The 18805-nt window shown below is 40.0% G+C and overlaps 2 protein-coding genes across 4 annotated transcripts in view; both read left to right on the forward strand.

The window, feature by feature from the left end:
- Window positions 1–6121, forward strand: part of vldlr (very low density lipoprotein receptor) — a 41804-nt gene extending 35683 nt beyond the window's left edge. Inside the window, exons 17-20 of one of the 3 annotated variants that reach the window (XM_034125916.1) lie at window positions 774–833; window positions 2967–3044; window positions 3451–3620; window positions 4780–6121. In XM_034125916.1, coding sequence (XP_033981807.1) covers window positions 774–833; window positions 2967–3044; window positions 3451–3620; window positions 4780–4815 — 344 coding nt within the window. In that variant the 3' untranslated portion in view covers window positions 4816–6121. Of the gene's footprint in view, window positions 1–773; window positions 834–1879; window positions 2495–2966; window positions 3045–3450; window positions 3621–4779 lie in introns of those variants that run through there. The other 2 variants (XM_034125917.1, XM_034125918.1) reach the window with 2 other exon arrangements.
- A 1701-nt stretch (window positions 6122–7822) lies between these two features.
- Window positions 7823–17098, forward strand: kcnv2a (potassium channel, subfamily V, member 2a). The gene is made up of 9 exons (XM_034126050.1): window positions 7823–7948; window positions 8797–8934; window positions 9544–9722; window positions 9815–9986; window positions 11392–11583; window positions 12688–12942; window positions 13592–13708; window positions 14399–14524; window positions 16618–17098. The coding sequence occupies exons 1-9, from the start codon at window positions 7823–7825 to the stop codon at window positions 16906–16908; spliced, it is 1596 nt and encodes a 531-aa protein (XP_033981941.1). The 3' UTR covers window positions 16909–17098.
- The last annotated feature ends 1707 nt before the right edge of the window (window positions 17099–18805 follow it).

An 18805-nucleotide genomic window follows, 5' to 3' on the forward strand; every position in this document is an offset into this window, starting at 1 on the left:
GCAATGCTTAATTTGTGGAAACTAAATAATTGCTAATTTTGCTTGATAAATAACTAATTAAATGACTGAAATGATTGAAACTGTACTGTTCAAAGCTGTTCTGATGATCATCTTTCTGATCAGTTGTCTCAGCACTAGTATAATGTCCTGTAGATAACGGCTTCTACTTTGAGTTAGACTGCGCCTACCATTATATTGTTTGGCAGCGAGTATGATATGCATTCATTTGCGACTCCCACACAGCAGACCCCAGAGGCCTGTGGTTTCACAGTAAACAAAGCACCACTCCGCTGCCTCTGCATCCATCGACCTGTACATGTTTTATTGTTGCTGCAGCAGCCGTCTGTTCCTGCTGTACCGAAGCTGATGGAGACATTGTGATCGATAGTTAACGGTGGTTTTAGACCTCTGTCTTCTGAATGTCGCCCTCTCACTCTCACAGCCTTTTGTGTGTGTCTGGCTTTAACTGTTGTATCAAACCGGAAAACCACATGCATTGTCTCCATGTAAATATGCTGCCGTTTGTGTATAATGTCGACGGTGTTATGGAAGTTTGTCTCGTCTCTTTGCTAAGCGTCGGCGGCTTTCTCAGTGAACAAGAAACAGATCCTGCTTTCATCTGTCGAGCGTTTATTTACTAGTTTAGTCCCCTGAGATCTGGTCTATTTTCAAAGAAGCCTACTGTGAGTGTGTGCAGTTTAAAACTAGGACAACTTCTGCAGCCTGATCTGTTTTCATGTCGTAAGAATGACTCTTGGCTCTCTCTGTGACAGAGCATTCTGCCAAAGGTCACTCAAAGGATGATGGGAAAGCTCTGATACAACCACCCTCAGGTAAAACCATGCGCTGTTGCCTGCTCTGCTGACTCTCTTTAAAGCATGTTGGGCTTTTTACTAAGCGAATTAACAGGTTTTCTCCTTCCTAACTGTGGATTCTCACATCTGTCTTTTAATTATGTGTCTGCAGCTTTACTGTAGTTAGTATATTTGGCTTTTCTTCTTCCAACATTTACCCTCAATCCGGCTTTCCTGTAACAAAATGAAATGGTAACATCTCTTCTTGTGTTTAATTGTTTGTCTTTTTGCTGGTAGCGTTTCTCTAATAATAGCTTCTGTTTGTGCTTAAGTGTTTGTTGTCGTTTCATAACGCACTTTCAGATGTGTTTTAGGGCTTAGTGCAGTAAAGATAAGCCGATTAAAGTCTGTTTAAACTTCATTTGTAACACATGGTCAAGTAGCCTGAGGTATTCAAGGGGGATTTCCATCCCAGCTGTCCACTGGTCTATTACTCAGGCCTGAAAGCTGTGGATGCAAGACTAAACTTTAGTTTGGTACATATGTATATGAAGTTAAGCTAATTCATTGTTTCTTGAACACTTCACTTACCCTACAACCTGATGCTGTAACTAAATGCTTGCTCAGGCTACATTTGTCCCCTTTTGTGTTGGTTTATGAGATCGTCTCAATCTCACTGCACAATGTGTATGCTTTGTACGCGTTATTATTATTATTATTATTATTATCTCAATTCAAATGGTCAGGCTTTGTGCTGTGATCAGAGTATAGCTCTGTTTTCCATATTGTGAGTCCAGTATTCTTCAGACAGCTGTTGTGAGAAGGACAGTCTAATCAAGGAGTCTTCAACCATTCCTCATTAATGATTGACTTTTGTTCATGGCGTTTGCTTCAGTGTGTGCCTAACACCTCTATGTGCTTTGTCTGTCTGGAGTTCATATGTCTGGCTCGACCTAAACTGATATAGCTACTAACCAAGTGTTTGGTAAAAACACTTTGCACTCACTAGGTTTACATTTGATTAGTAAACCTGCATGAAGTGTTTGCTCACTAACTTTGTCCTAATCCTCTTTGTCCAAATGCAGTCGGTGATTGAATTCGAAACCGGAAGCCTAACGAGCGACACAACGTTTTCTGATGAGTGTTTGTTTCTGATTATAGCTTGTTCTCATGACTAATTTAGTTAGTCCCTCCATTTGAAAAGCTATCCATGTTTCCTTGCTGCTCAGGATTGAGTTCAGATCCACCTGCACATTATGTGGACGTATTAATCTGCTCTGATACTTTGTTGCTGTAGGAGGTCATCTGGATATGTATCGTTTACCATCAAACATTTCACTAGCAGTTTGCAGCACAGCCCAAGAGCAGCACCTGGTGGCTGAAAAGAGGAAGTGTCTCGCCATTCATGATAACTGCAAGCTTTTACATTTGCATAGTTAACTTTAAATGTTTTCTTCATCCATGGAAACTAGAAAAATAAATCGGCTCTGGGTCTTTCGGCTGTGACTCATGTTGATGACATCATAAGGCTAATTGGCAGCAGACTGACTAGCAGGAAGAACACGACTTAACAAACCCTGCTTTTTGTCTCTTTGTCCTGAACTCTTTCAGCCGAGCTGTTTGCCAGTCATGTCACTCACTGACACGAAACACTCCGGCCTGCTGAGACTGCAGGATGTTTGCCCGGGGGGGGGGGGGGGGGGGGACTTAATTTACACACTGATGTAACAAGTTTAAGATTTGTAGAAACGTTTTGGCCACGCTGTCAATATCTTTGAAGGTTGTGAAAATGCCAGCTCGGTTTTACAGCAGCTGACATTATCTCAAAATCTAACAGTTCACGGTCAAAGTATCCAGACTTTTATCCATCATGTTTTAATGAAAGAATTTAAACATAATCTGGACTTTTAATGGCTTCGATCATTGTGGTGCTATTTTAGATCATTACTTTGCTAGTGATGAACAAACAAGCCATCTTCTTGAACCTCAAAGGCAAACTCCCCTCTCTCCAGACCCCTCACACCTGTCCCAGTTGAATGTCAGACTAACACAATGTATTGCTCAATTTAAAATACACAAGTGTAAGAGATGTCGTACTGTACAGAGCAGGAAGAGGTGGACACCTATTGGTGTGTTGGATTTGAAGTGTTTACCTGTCTTTTTGTTTTCCAGAAGCCAACGTGAGCACGTCGATCCAGGTGAACTCCACAGCAAGAGGGTCAGCTGCTGCCTGGGCCATACTGCCAGTCTGTGAGTAAACACACACACACACACTCAGGGAGTCTGATGAATCGATTGAACCTTGCTTAATTAGTAATATATGTCTAAAGTTAATCATACTAATGTATGCGATCAGTAGACTTAAGTTGGCTTGAAATGTGTCCTTTTTTTTAAATAGGGTTGAGTGAGAATTGCTTTTAAAAGAATGTTACTCGTAAATAACTTCAGGTTTGTAGGCTGTGTATGACTATTCAAGAACTCTGGAACAATCACGGCTACCACATAAATGTTGTAAGAACAGTAACGTCAAAGTTTGATGTGAACCTAGGGTTACGTAACTGAATTCACGTTTTAGTCCCCCAAAGATATTCATGGGTTACATACAAACACCCAGATACCCCCTAATGAATGTGTGTCTGACCTGTGTCCTGCTCAGTGCTGCTGGCGATGGCAGCGGCCGGTGGATACCTGATGTGGAGAAACTGGCAGCTGAGGAACCAGAAGAGCATGAACTTTGACAACCCCGTCTATCTCAAGACCACAGAAGAAGACCTCAACATCGACATCACCCGGCACGGCGCCAACGTGGGTCACACCTACCCTGCGGTAAGTAAACAACCGCTGAGCCTAGGGCATCATGGGTCAAATGGGTCAAGGCTCAATGTACTAATCCCAAAACACACTAATCAATTCATTATTGATAGAGAATAGGTGACCTGGAATACACTCTACGCTTCACACACAGCAACCCTATAATCACCAAAAGCTCCTTGTTTTGCTCAAAAATAATTAAATACCAAATCATCTGTTGTAAGGTTTCTGGGCATTGGCGGTTTAATTTCATCCTGACACAGGATGGAGACTTGATGTCAATGACCTTCACCTGCATCATGACCTTGTGGCCTTTACTAATCCTTGGTCTTATTATTGCACATCTCTTGGTACACAGATTAAAGAGATTAGCCTTAACCGGGCCAGAGGGCACAATATGGACTCTCACACACACACACACTCACACACACACACACACACACACACACACACACACACCATTCTCCTCACAGTTGCAGCAGGCAGAAAGCAACTGAAGAAAAATGTTGTTTTTAGTTTTATATTTCCTGTGCTTTGCAAGTTAAACAAACAAGATACAATGTGTGAACTTTAGAGACGTTGTTCTCTGTACAGAACCAGCCTAGACGTTTCTCCCTGCCTCCAGTATTGAAACAATAGTTTAAGATTTCTTGAATCGCGGTCATACGAGGTTCTTATCCAAAGTCAGTGTATAACGTTTCAGTAGATGGCGGTCGGCACGCTGAGTAACGCTACAGTGGAAAGAGGTAACTGTACAACTTACTTTAGCCACCTACAAACATCAGTTAAAGTGTACCTCATGTCATGGATATGTTATTTGAGGAACCTAAGCAGTCAGCAATGCGCTCTTTAAAGCAACCGGACTACTTCTGACAAAAAGGACTCTACATGTTCTGTGAGCTAAAATGTCTGGTGGGCTTAAAGAGCGCATTGAGACCGGTTCCAGTCACCGCCCAAAAAGACCACTGGTAACCACATCAAGGTAACACAAAGAACATATTCTACATGTAGTTCACACAATGATGCAGCTACTCCAATATTTAGACAGCCATCTTCTGTATGTAGACTATGGATAAGTCCCTCGCACGACAAAAGAAATCTCTATGAAAACACTCAGAACATTTGAATAAGTCGATTTTCTCTCCGTCCCCCCCCTTCCCTCTTCTGTCTCCAGATTTCCATCGTGAGCACAGAGGACGATTTATCATGATCGGCCTCCTTTTCTTTCTTTCCTGCGGCCCGTAGTGTTGCACGACGCAACCTCGTTACCATGCCTACGGTTCCGTGGCAGCAGCCCTTACTGTACGACCACATGCCTTCTGAAGTGCATTATCTTTGGAGAGGATGACTTGAGAAATTGTTATTTATTATGTGAATACTACAATGAATTACGTGTCCATAACTGTTTTTCACTCGTCCGTGTGATAAGGATTCTTTCCCCTTTTTCGGGTCACTGCTTCCTGGTTTTTGCCCCCCGCCTTTTTTGGAGGAGGGAATCGGACGCCAAATAATCGCGGAGAGAAATGACTGGACTTCCTGTGTTCCAACTGACAGGAGGACGCAGGGTTTCTCTCTGCGAACAGATCTACTGCTGGACAGGATTTCAAACTGGATCTGAGCTGTCAGTATTAAATGGCGTATTCAAGACACTTTCGGTCATATTCTAAGTTGAGCAGGGTGAAAAAGAATCATGGGTGATATTGGTCTAAACTTCAGTTCTTTCCTCCTCTTATCCGCTCAGATGTGTTCATATTTATTTTCAATCATGATTTGGGCAGTAAAATCCAAGATCATTTGCGTTTTGTTTTTCTTTCCAACTCTTCCTCCTGGAGTGCATTCAGACGAGCTGTTCTTTCTACCAATGTTTATTATAATTATTCTAAGTATTATTATATAGGCTTTGTAAGATCACCACAATTACAGCATTTGTAAACATTGTATATATTTACCCATTATCCCTCAAAGACATTGCCGTCAATCAGGACTCTCTTCGATGCACTTTGATCAAATGTTCCTCGTGTAAATAAGATTGTATACATTTGACTTGAAATTACTTTTTTGCTATGGTTGGGCATTGTACAAGGGTTAGAGTTCAAATGTATTTAACAAGAAAGAAAAAGCAGGAAAAAAAACTACTGAATTTGGTAAAACTATTTTGTATGTTTGTGTGCTGTTGCTGTGAACTTTTTCTAGCCTTGTACAGTGAGGGGGGGGGGGATATTATTAGAGGGTAAACGCTCTGTAACTGTGAAGAAACTGAGAATCACTTGAGAATTAAAACCTAATCCACAACGTTGTTCAAAACATGGCGTCTTGGCTTTTGTCGATTGTGTGTTTGTGGATACTAACTGGAGAGGGGTCTACACTTACATGGGTCTTACTGTCCAGCGATGCTAAGAATACACTCGTATCTGGGATAAGACTATTGTGTTTCTAACTTCAACATGACAATGCCTCAAATAGGATTTATTCAAAGTGGTGCAGGAATGAGTCCCTAAAACCCAGAAAGGAGTTGGAACAAAACATTTAAGTCATAAAACAAAACTTAATTTCTGCCATATACCCAATCCCATTGGTTTTTTGACAAGGGAGAAATAAGATGTTTAACATTGAGCTTCTTTTAAATAATTTAGGATATGAAAGAAAAACCTATATTTTGGAACAATGCTAACCTAACTGCTCCTAACACTAGGATGGGTCAAATGCAGAGAAACCATGTCATGACATAGTACCTGTACTACGTAATGACAATAAAAGTGCAAAACAAAAAGGCAGGATGATTAATCTGGGACAATCGCAAGGAGTCATGTTGAGTTAAAGGTCACCTATTAGGCAAAATCCACTTGTTCATGTCTTTTCTACATCAACATGTGTCCCCTCCCTCTGTGGAAAGAGATTCTCTCTCTTTTCGTCCTGATCCGTTTATATAGAAACCTGTCTGAAAATGAGCTGATCAGATTTTGGCCACTTTATGATGTCATAACGATTGTTTGGCTTGTGTAACCATTAGCCAATCACCAACCAAGGTAACCCCCCCCACCCCCCCCCCCCCCCCCCCCCTCTGAGACCTATAATATATTGATGAAAAACAGTATAATAGGGGACCTTTATAAATGTGTTTGAGAGACCGTAGCTGAGCTGATAAGTCGTTTGTATTTGTGCGGCTCCGTCTGGTCATTATCCCGTTTAACTGCAGCACGGATTAATCTCCACCTATCAGAGTTATCAGGCGGACAGAATACGTCAAACACACACTTGGATTAAGGCAGATGTCAGTTATGAAGGTCTAAGGTTTATAAACAAAGGGCTGTGGGGCAGTGACTGCATATCAACATATTTAATAAACTAGAAAAAGAAAATCAACTTTTGACATTGAAAACATGAAAAGAACTACATTTTACTGAAATGACCCACTCATGTCTAAATGATTGTCATATGTAAAATCCACACACACATTTGACAGTAGATGCTTAGCTAGCTTTTCAGTATTTAACATAAAAAAATACAAAATAATCCAATCATTATTTGGGGGAAAAGTAATGTATTTAATACAATATGGCGAATTTGTATTTTGACAATGTTGTTTCAAAATGTGTTTTTTGTTAAAGTCCAAAATGTGCTTTTTACATCAATGTACTTGCAGCCATGTCAATGTCTCTAATTGACGTGCTTATTTACCTTAACCCCGAACAACCAAGTCAAATAACAATTCAGTGTTAAGAAATAAAGTTGCACGGTTAAATACTTCCTCTTGGACAAGCGCTTAATTTAACTATTAAACTATTAAAATCTGACCTATCCTGTAAAGACAATTATGATTTATAAATGTTATATTGACTATATTTACAGTCTATGCCAGGATAGCCAGATGTGTAAAGTTATGAGATGTAGTAAGTGGGAGGAGTGAGAGATCACGAGACGGATAAAAGAGGATAAAACTTTAAGCACCCAGATCATCTCAGTCAGCTGTGCGGCGGGACCACAGACACTTCCTACCTCATAACTGTGTGTGTGTGTGTGTGTGTTAGCTGTATGTCTGTTGACATGATTCCTCTTAAGGTGGAAACATGTCTCGTCTTTGAATGCCTGGGTACTCATTTGTGCATCTTGTGTGTGTGACCTAGGTTTTGTGCACATGTGCAAGGTGTGTGTGTGTTTGGTCAGGATGTCTCTACAAACAGGTTGATGGATTTTAGGTTTGAAAAGCATTGAGCGACATGTTGACCCACATCAGGGCTCGCAGCAGGAGTCTGTACCCCAGCTACAAGCCCGGCGGGGGGGCTCAGGCGCTCCAAGACCAGGCCGACTATCTGGACTTTGTAAAGCCATGGAGGTCCATGCAGGTCAGTCACTCTGTCTTTATTTTGAGTTAAATGTTCCTCCATGTATCCCTTGCTTTCTATATAAATATTTGTTTTTGTATTCGGGATTGTGGGAACCGGTATTTCGATCTCTCGACTTTGACTTTGATAAATCACATCCCAATGTAATTTACCCAAATACAGAAACTCTGTATATTTAAAATGTTCAAAACACAAGAATATCCTGTTATTGACAAGTGATTCTGTTTCAAGGACAACACACTACTGTCCACTGGTTAGATTAAAGGCTAGCTCTTACAGATATTTGTATTGATCAATGTTCCAGAGCTGATGTTTAACATGGCAATCTGAGGACATCAACATAGTCTGTTAATATCCTCTTATTGCCTGACATTAGATCCTAAAGATATTAGATTTTCAAAGCTGTACATCCAAGAAAAGCAGCAAATTGACCCATTTGAGAAGCTAGGAGGAGAGAACATTGTCCTTTTATGATCTATTGGATTATTATTCACTTAAAAACAACTTGAAAATAAAGAACAGTAGAAAATAAAATACAGAATGTATAAGAAAAACAACCTGATACATTTTCTGTCCGTTATTCAACTAATTGGTTAAGTGTAACACGCAGATATCAGTCATATAGGCAAATAAATCCTGCAGATAATACAGTCAAAGGTCTACAATATGATAATTTTTGTTGATTTTATTTGTGTTGTTTAATAACCCAGTGGTTGAATGCATGTTAAAATATTTGAGTTATGTCTCAGTTGTATTGTGCTTAGTTTAATCGTTACCTTATTGTGTCTCATTCACCTTGTTCTAAGCTTAAAGTGCTGCATTCATGAACCTTGGTGTTATTTGTGAAGGAGCTGGGCAGAGATATCTATGATATGTATGCTGAGTATGAAAGTGAGGATGAGGAGGACCGGCTGCCGGTGACTTCCTCCCACTTCCTGCTCTCGCCAACCAAACACTTCAATCTCAATATCAACGTCGGAGGAACGGTAACTTTACTCAACTTCTATCTAACAGTGCTTACAACCAGTATGATATCGCCTTTTAGGAGAAATCCACCCTACTTCCTGCTTGATTTACGAACCCATTTCAGTTTCACAGAAGATTTCCTGTTCATGAAAGTTAGTTTTAACATTGAACTCCACCATGCTGAATTGAAGAAGACTTGAAACTAGCTATCGAGACCATCAATTCATTAGGAATATGTATAGTGAGGTAATAAATCAAATAAGGGTTGTTTTTTTCATATACTTCTATACAATCGGGCCTATTTTTGCAAACCACGTTTAATGCACTTCCAGATTGACTTCACTTTCAACACCCTACATTTGATATACGAACAATAATTACTTTCAAGGACAGTAAAATGCAGAGTAATTTCAGTAGAGTTATTATGTAGCTTGAGTTGATAAATGAGAGGCATATGAATGGAGACGGATGTCATTTCCAAAGGTCATTAATTATGACATGTATTTTTCCAGTCTCAATAACTATTTTAAAATGTGTTCCAGTCTCATTTTATAGATGATTCCCCTCTTACATGTCATTATCTAGAGTTTCCTTTCCCCCTGATGGTCTCCTGTCTTCCTCTCCTCCAGGTGTACCACTTGCCCTACAGGTTAGCAGCCAAGTATCCAAAGACACGGATCGGGCAGTTGGCCACGTACAAGGACCACAGCAGGAAGTTGGATCTGTGTGACGACTACATCGTGCACAGCAACGAGTTCTTCTTCGACCGGGACCCTCAAATCTTCCACAACATCTTCAACTTCTACAGGTGAAAATCAGATGTATTGTTGAATGAAAGAAGTGAGTTTTCCTCTTCTCAATGGGATCATTATGGACCTGTTCTTCTGTCCTCTCCATCAGAACTGGAGTGTTGTACATTAAAAACGAGCTGTGTCCCCACAACTTCCTGGAGGAGATAAACTACTGGGGCGTCAGAATCAAAAACAGCCATCGCTGCTGCCGCATCTCCTTCGAAGAGAAGCAGGACGAGCTGAACGAGCAACTGAAGATACAGAGAGAGCTGATAGCAGAGGTGGGTTGGCGGTTTTCTTTTTATATTGAAGGTTTTTTATTTATTTCCATGCATCACCACAATAGGAATGTATTTTCTCAATGAAAAAGAGTGTTTATCAGAAGGCCTGTGTTCAAAATTGAACCTTCAGACTGTTTGCTGAATACACTGTATTAGCCACAACTCAGGTAGAATTAAGTGTGCTGTGGGGATGACTTTTCTTTTGTAGGCAATACTGTGAGTTAGCAACGCCCTTGACGAAAAGCAGGATTCTTTTCATTGGCTCTTGAAATATGGAATCTGTGGCAAATAAAAGTTCATGGCACTTAGAGACTTTGTTCAGCAAGATACTCTCTATAAATGAACACCACTTTATGGTATTTGAAACCAAATTGGAAATTGAAGGGGAAGATTCTAATTGAGTGAACTTTAAATGGTCAGTTCCTTGTATTAGGAACAGTGTGCAGCTACGATATATATACACAGTAGAAGCATGGGGATCTTAAACCTTGTTCATTCAACTTTACGTTACCCTGAATATTCAAGGTTCAAGGCTTGTATTAGTCATACGTACATGGCTATAGTGTTGTTTTGATGATGAAAATCTTAGGTCACAGGCTCCTCCAACAGAGCAACACAATAACACAGAAAAACAGAGCATACTTGAGGCAGTTCTCAGTGGAACAAAATATCCCCTCAAAACTAAGTAATAATATTTTGTTCACACATATTACTTTTTCTCCCTCCAGTCTCCTTATGTAGTTCTGCAAATAAAGATATCAAGAGGTCTCCACCTTCGGGCTGCCGTGGTTCAGCAGTCTATGTTTTGTATTTGTACCTGTGAGATTGAGTTGGCAATCTGCTGTCTGAGTCTGGCTGACCTACATTATAAATCACCGCCTCGCCGTCTTGACAGATGGAGAGCAGAGAGTAAGCTTTTTTTCTTGGCACAGGTTTCGGACAGATGTTTCTATCACAGAGGTCCCACACTCATGCCGTTTGTGTAACAGTTTCTCTCCCGTTGTGTTTTCTTGGCTCACGAGTTGGTGTGTTGAATTCCTTCAGTCCTCAATCCAAAGTGTCCTTGGGAAAGACATTGAGACCAAAATGACACCCAAAGGCATCAGTGTGTGAGCATGTGTAGACAAGCATTAGATAAGAACCTGATAAAACCCTACCATCAGTGTGTGTGAATGGTAGTGAGTTGTTGTTGGTCTATAAAGATGATATTTGACAATCAGTTTCTGCTTCTTTACTTCAGTTGCGTTTAGTTTTTCATCTGGACATGTTGGTGGTTTTGCTATGGCTTCTTTGTATTTGAACCGAGGATTATTCTTCATAAAAGTCATATTATTGGCTGTAGTTGGCACATTTTCAAAAAGATATTTCCTATTCTCTGACCCGGATGTATTTCTGTCCCTTCCAGATGGAGGAGGAGGAGAACGAGGTGTTATTCGACGGCTTGGTCTTCGGGCCGATGCGGAAGAGTATCTGGAACGTCATGGAGAGGCCGTTCTCCTCCGTCATCGCCAAGCTGATGGGCATCGCCTCCTCCCTTTTCGTGCTCATCTCTCTGGTAACCATGGCGCTCAACACCGTGGAGGAGATGCAGTACAAGGTGTGTGTTTTACTGTGTGTGTGTGTGTGTGTGTGTGTGTGTGTGTGTGTGTGTGTGTGTGTGTGTGTGTGTGTGTGTGTGTGTGTGGTGTGTGTGTGTGTGTGTGTGTGTGTGTGTGTGTGTGTGTGTGTGTGTGTGTGTGTGTGTGTGTGTGTGTGTGTGTGTGTGTGTGTGTGTGTGTGTGTGTGTAGGCTATAGAGCAAATGCATTCTGAGCAGGTTAATGAGAGTTGTCAAAGATTTCTTCGATTGCAGGGCTATAATTTATAGATTTAACTGCTTTTAATCCATAAACAAATACATTAAAAAGCAAATGTGTAAAAACTATTAAAAAAATGATACAGAAAAGACAGATCAGTTTAACAAAATATGCATCTTAGGGTGTCAGTTAAAATCTGGATATCCTTACAGACTTAAAGACTAGGAAAGGGTTTAGTTAAGTAATCAATCCGAGAAGACTTCTATACAATCCGACTTTATTGCAACCAGAGGATCAGATAACCTTTATTTGTTTTGGGTTTTTTTATTTTGAAAGTAACTATGCCGTTAGAGCTGGTTAATGAGAGAAATGTGACAGTTATAATCTTGAAAGGTCAATAATTATGAATTGTGTGTGTTTCTTCCAGTGTTGATAACCATAAGAATATTCACACTATTCTTAGAATCCAGCACTACAGAATATTCATAGATGTATCTCCTTTTTAAACAAATAAAGCAAATGTGCAATAAAATAAAAGCAAGAAGCAGTTCAACAAAAACGGGGATCTTGAAAGAAAATCTGGATATATAAAAAATAAGTCAAGCGTAATTCACAACTTAATTGTCAAATAAAACAGGCCATATACATTAAAATAAATCAGAGTAACTGTATTAGTCCCACAGAGGGGATTACAGAAGAAAAGAGCCAAAGACAGCTTAATGTTACCTAAGTAGCATGCATAACAAAATCAATTATAATAAAAAAAGTTACACCATTTACAAAAAACACACCCTGTAACAGTTCTGAGGATTTGGCAGCCAGGTATATATTGCACAGTTATTAAAGGCATATATATATATATTGCAACAAACCGTTTAAAACTTGACTTGCTCGTTGTTCCTCCAGACGCCGTCGGGCCAGCTCAGCGGCAGAACGTACGGCGAGTACGTGGAGTCGTCCTGCATCTCCTTCTTCACGCTGGAGTACCTGCTGCGCCTGGTGTGCACCCCCGACCTCAAGAGCTTTGCCCGCAGCGTGCTGAACACCGTGGACCTGGTGGCCATCCTGCCGCACTACTTGCAGATGGTCCTGGAGTGCTTTGAGGACCACGACACACAGCTGCACTCAGAGGAAGTCCAGACCGTGGGGCGGGTGGGGAAGGTAAAGAGGGGGCTGATGGGAGAGGGGAAGCAGAGGTGGGAAGTAGTACAAATACTTCGTTACTGTACTTAATTACATTTTCTGGTATCACTACTTTACTCCACTACTTATTTTTCTGACGACTTTTTACTTTTACATTTTAACAGAAATACTTTTACTTTCTGCTTCTTACATTTTCAAAACAGGCTGGTTCCTTTAGTTTGAATGTGTGTTTGGTGGCGTGATCATTATTATTTAGAGTCATTGCGTGCCTATTGATTTGAACACGATCCGTGTATCCATCATTTCCTGGTCTTCTCTAAAGAAGAGGGAAACCAATGAAAACGTTGCCGTTGTTCAGCATGGAAACATTCATTAGCTAACAATGACATTATTGTTCTATTAATATAAAGGGAGGTCAGGTACTCTTTAAAACAGCTGCTAGTTATGGGTACTTTTTACTTAAGTACATTTCAAAGCCCATACTTCTTTACTTTTACTTGAGGAAAGAAGTTTAGTCAGTACTTCTACTTTTACCAGAGTATTTTTAAACACGAGTATCTGTACTTCTACTTGAGTAAAGGATGTGTGTACTCTTGCCGTCTCTGAGGGGAAGATGGGATGTTTTTGGATTCGTCTCCCACAGTTCTTCCTCTGGGTTTTTCTGCAGGTGGGTCAGGTTCTCAGGATCATGCGTCTGATGAGAATCTTCAGGATCTTGAAGCTGGCTCGACACTCGACCGGCCTCAGAGCCTTCGGATTCACTCTGAGGCAGTGCTACCAGCAGGTGAGACTTTACATACAGCTTGTGAAAAAAAAGCCATATCTATACATGGATACAAAAAAACAGAGGAATTAATTGTGTTGTATCTTATAGTATGCCCAAAACACAGAAAGCTTTGCAAAGGTTCAAAATGCTAGAATATTTTTGCTTAATTTTCATTGCATGGTACGGCTCTGCATGACTTAAGTCCTGTGTCTCGCTGGAAAAGACTCTCTACATTACAAATATGTATGTTCATCTTCAGGTTTATATTTGTACTATGGGATTTTAGCCTTTGCAGAACATTTACATGCTCAAAAACCTATATAACACACTACAGGAAAGGGGAAAGCTCAACAAGCAAATAGATGAGGCCTCTTGAAATCTTGAATTTGGATGAACTAAAAACCCTTAATTAGTCTCCTGATTTCGTTGTTAACTCTGCTGAGGACTATGGAATCCTATATAGGACTTTGACCAAGGTTGTGCCAAAAAATGTCCAAGTACTACCCTCAACTTTTGCCCAAAAAAAAAAAAAAAATAGCCAATGATGTGAGAAGAGCTCTGCCTTACCATGCAGCTGGGATGCAGCATTTGATTAGAAACAAGTGTAGCCTGTATGTTTAGATGAATCTTAGACATTATGCCTTAGTTAAGAACGAAAACATTACATTTACGAGGAAATAATCAAACAAAACATGTTTCCTTGTTCAGGTTGGCTGCTTGCTGCTCTTCATGGGCATGGGCATCTTCATGTTTTCAGCCATGGTGTACACGGTGGAGCACGACGTTCCCAACACCAACTTCACCTCCATGCCGCACGCGTGGTGGTGGGCCGCCGTGAGTCCACACACATACACATGAACACAATGACGTTCAAACAACATGTTTTCTATCTGTTGTGTTTTTGTGCTGGAGGATTAAAATGTTAATCCACTGGGAGGCAGATCAGTGCTCAGTCTTCCCTGACTAACACCATTATCTTCCCGGATGATTTTTCCTTACACATAACTCACCATGGCAGCACCCAGGGAAGTTACTTTACTGTAAGCAATGAGGTTAGGTGACTTCATTGGTCCATTCATGTTATTTGTTCAGACTCATTTTTGTACAGTAAAACAAGACAAAGAAACACACCTTATCAAATGCCTTGAATCACACATAAAAACATATACATACTTATATATACAGTGGCGACTGGTCATTAGGGGCAGGTGGGGCACAGCCCCACCTAGTGTCAGCAGAAAGTATTACAAATAATGATTACAAAAATGCAAAAAATAAAATAAAAAAATATATAAAATATATTTTAAGATCATGTTTAATCATCTGATTCGTCTGTACATTGCTGTTTTAGTCTGTGTTCTTCTAATTAGTGTGTCTACAGTCACAGTGTGTGCCTATTGAGCTGTTTAGAGCCATGTGGGACAAAACCTGATTATGCCCCTTCCTCTCGCTGTGAAGTCAACGGTGACTGTAAAAACTACACTGCGCATGCTCAGAGTATTTTGTAATGAAATGTGTGTGGCAAAAAAATAATGACCAGAGGGGCATGGAGCTACCATCCCCACCATACGTCATCTCAAATCATTCAGAGCTGATTGGCTGTAAGTACGTGTGCCGCGAAAAGTGTGCTGTGTGAAGAGGAGACGAGAGAGCTGCAGTGACGCGTCCTAAAACCAGGAAGTAAGCTGCGCATGGCTTCCCTCGACAAAAAAGCAATGAGATTTCTCCAGAGGATTTTAGAAAATAGCTGGAAATAAGATCTGTGGGAAACGTACCTGTTAGATAAATGCACGTTTTGATCAGCCGGATAACATCCACATGTCTACCCTACTTTTATAATTTTTTTATCATAAATCTATGGATTAGATTTATGATAGACTTTTGAAACTACAAGAACATAAGGAGGACTTTTACAAAAAGTTATAGACATTTTTGTCCAGAAGGATAGGCAAATGGACTTCATCTTCAAGTCAAGGTAAGACCGCAATTTGATTGAAAATGGGATCTTACTAAGAGAGAACAATTCAATATTTAAATGATAAAATTACATTTTTTGGGTATCCTTTTGTTGAACTGTCTATTTAAAATTAATCGAAGCATCAGACAAAAAAAGCTTTTGAAAATAATATTATATTTTGGTTTAGGTCAAAATATAATATTTGTAAACCTGAAGAGTCAGTGCCAGTGCCTCACCAGCCATGAACCTCACTGCACGTCACTGCAGAAGCTTATATATAGACATCTACGTTTTTTGTGCCCCACCACTTTTGTACATATAAAAACGCCACTGTATATATAACTGTCTTGCAATCAGCTTATTATGTAAGTGTTTAATAGTTTTTCTTGTATCCCCCTTTAAAATTATTATTGTTTATTTTATTTATTTTTTATCTATATATTTTTTTGCCTTCAAGCCAGTCTGATATTCAGAATTTGTAGGTTTTTTAGATTACAATTTTTTTATTTGAACTGTAACCCATGCTATTCGTGGTAATACATACGTTTACACTACCTGTGACTGCCTCACAATAAAAGCCTGTATTTTTATGCTATGGCTGTAGAACATTGATGAATTCATTTCCGACAGTAACAGCAAAAACTACTAAAGAAAGACTTGGATTACATTTTATTTTTATAGTTATACACAAAATAATAATACACAACACTTATATAGCGCTTTTCTAAAAACTCAAAGACTCTTCGACAGAGATAACACAAACAAAAACTGAAGAGAGAGGGGGGGGGGGTGGTGAGAGGTCAGAGGTATTGATAAATATATTGACAAGTGAATATATTGCATCGAAAAAAACGTAAAGGTCTTTGGAATAAGAAAGATGAGCATGTCCTCAACATCTCATTCTGTCTTAAATATTTCTACGTGTTCGTCTAATTTATAATATTATCTGGTTTTGTCTTTCATCCCCCAGGTGAGTATTTCCACGGTGGGCTACGGCGACATGCTCCCTGAGACCAACCTGGGCCGTATCTTCGCCTTCGCCTGCATCTCCTTCGGCGTCATCCTCAACGGCATGCCCATCTCCATCCTCTACAACAAGTTCTCCGACTATTACACCAAACTCAAGTCCCACGAGTACGCCGCCGTCTCCAAGGCCCGCGGGAAGGTGCACTTCGCCAAGAGGGCGGCGAAGAAGTTTCACGACTGCTGCGAGGACGTCGTTCAGCCAAGGAATTCCCATCTGCACACAACAAGGTTTTAGATTTTCACAGTAACATTTGTGTGGGAGGTAAGGAGTGACAGTCAGAGATGTGAAATGAACCAAAGACTGACTATGGACAACATGACGTCATATGTTGGTTTCCAAACTCTCAGTTTGGCATTTTGGCCACCGCCATCTTGGATTTTTGGAGGCAGAAGTTTGAGAGGCTGGAGCAAAGTGCAACCAAACGCTGGACAAGACACTATCCTGAAGTGAGAAGACACAGAGACGTAAACATGGGCAACACAGTGGAAGTGGCCTGTCAGTCAGTCACAATTCAATCCCTAAAGCATTCCCTGCTTTAAGGGTTATTTCCATTATTACCTAAAATAACATCATGCTGTAGGCTATTGAAGAAGACTTAAAACTAGCACGTGACACCATAAACCTGTCAGGAAAACGTTTACTGTGGAAATAAATCAAGTAAGAAGTACGGTCATTATCTCAGATGTATACAATCAGGCTTATATTTGCATCCAGTGGAGTTGCATCCAGTTGCTGCTTTAAATGAACTGTCTGTGACATTCTGTACAGGCCATTTTTGTTGCAGAATAACACTGCTGGATTCATGGCAATAACAAGCTGAGAAATCTCCAAATGTCTGGATCTCAGTTCAGAAACTGTTGAGTTCAAAATGCTGCTCCAGGGCATATTTAGTTATTATATGCATCCTTTCATTCATCCGCCATATTTGCTTATTTGTGTTATCTCAGCATGCATTGGCAAAAGGTGACGGAGAAAAACCCTAAATATATTGGTTAATATTTCTATTTATACTCATCATTATACTATTTTTTTAAATACTGTAAATCTATGCTAAAGCTGTCTGTATCACAATCATCATCTACTCCCCCCCCCCCCCCACACTCAGTCCATTAGTCCAGTAATCCAGGAATCAGGAGTAAATGGCGTGAACGGGTCAGAAATAGATCATAGGTTGCAGAGTGGACATCTGGACGACAGATATTAGACCTATTTATCTTCCCCATGCATCTCTTTAATAATAAACCATGTTTCACACTGCCAACTCAATCGTCATTCAATCGGTCGTTTTAGCTGCTGTCAGACCGTCTGTAATGAACAGTATGTTACTTTATGGTTAAAAGCAAAAAGCATTATAAGGTGATCATGATTTGGTGGAGGTACTCTATAGGAAATGTGGCTTTCTTGCAGAGTAACATTAGCAAATGGCTAGCAGTCATAGCTCAACACTTAATAAATCCACCAAGAGATAAGCTTAGCACAGAGACTGAAATCATGGCTCCGTTTCATCACTGTGACATTTTCCAAGAAACCAACAGGAAGTAAATTCTCCTGACCATTAAATAGTCTGGCAAATAACTCCCCTTTAACCCATTAAGCACTGAGCCTGTTTTTCAGGTTTAAGGCTCGGAAATGCCACTAACACAACAAATGACTATATCTTCACTTCTAAAAGGGGTAAATTCATAATCTTTTTTTTCTCAAAGCAAGGTTCCATCTGTGAGTTGGATGTAGAAGTATCAGAATCAATAGATGTTTTTTATTTTAAAGTAAATTCAGATGGAACATAGTAAAAACATGTAAATTCTAATCTCCGCCTAGAAAACCCCCATTACTTACAGTGAAAACCACCCTTGAATGATGGGCTAGTAGACTAAAAGCTTTAGGAATCCAAACTATAACATATAATAAGTACCCTGTATCAAGATTGATGCAAAACAAGTACAATTTGACCTTTTTAGAGCGGTTTAGACAAATAAAGTCCAGGCGGACTCACCTCTGGGTAATTTGGGAACCATCAGTTCCATTTGACCTTTTTCACTGTAAAAATCATTTTATTACTTTGAATTATCCCTATAGGTATTCATTCCATCCAAATACAACTGTTGTAAAAAAAAAAAACATGCAAAATGAA

The sequence above is a fragment of the Trematomus bernacchii genome, unplaced genomic scaffold (assembly GCF_902827165.1).
Source record: "Trematomus bernacchii unplaced genomic scaffold, fTreBer1.1, whole genome shotgun sequence".
Lineage (NCBI taxonomy): Eukaryota > Metazoa > Chordata > Actinopteri > Perciformes > Nototheniidae > Trematomus > Trematomus bernacchii.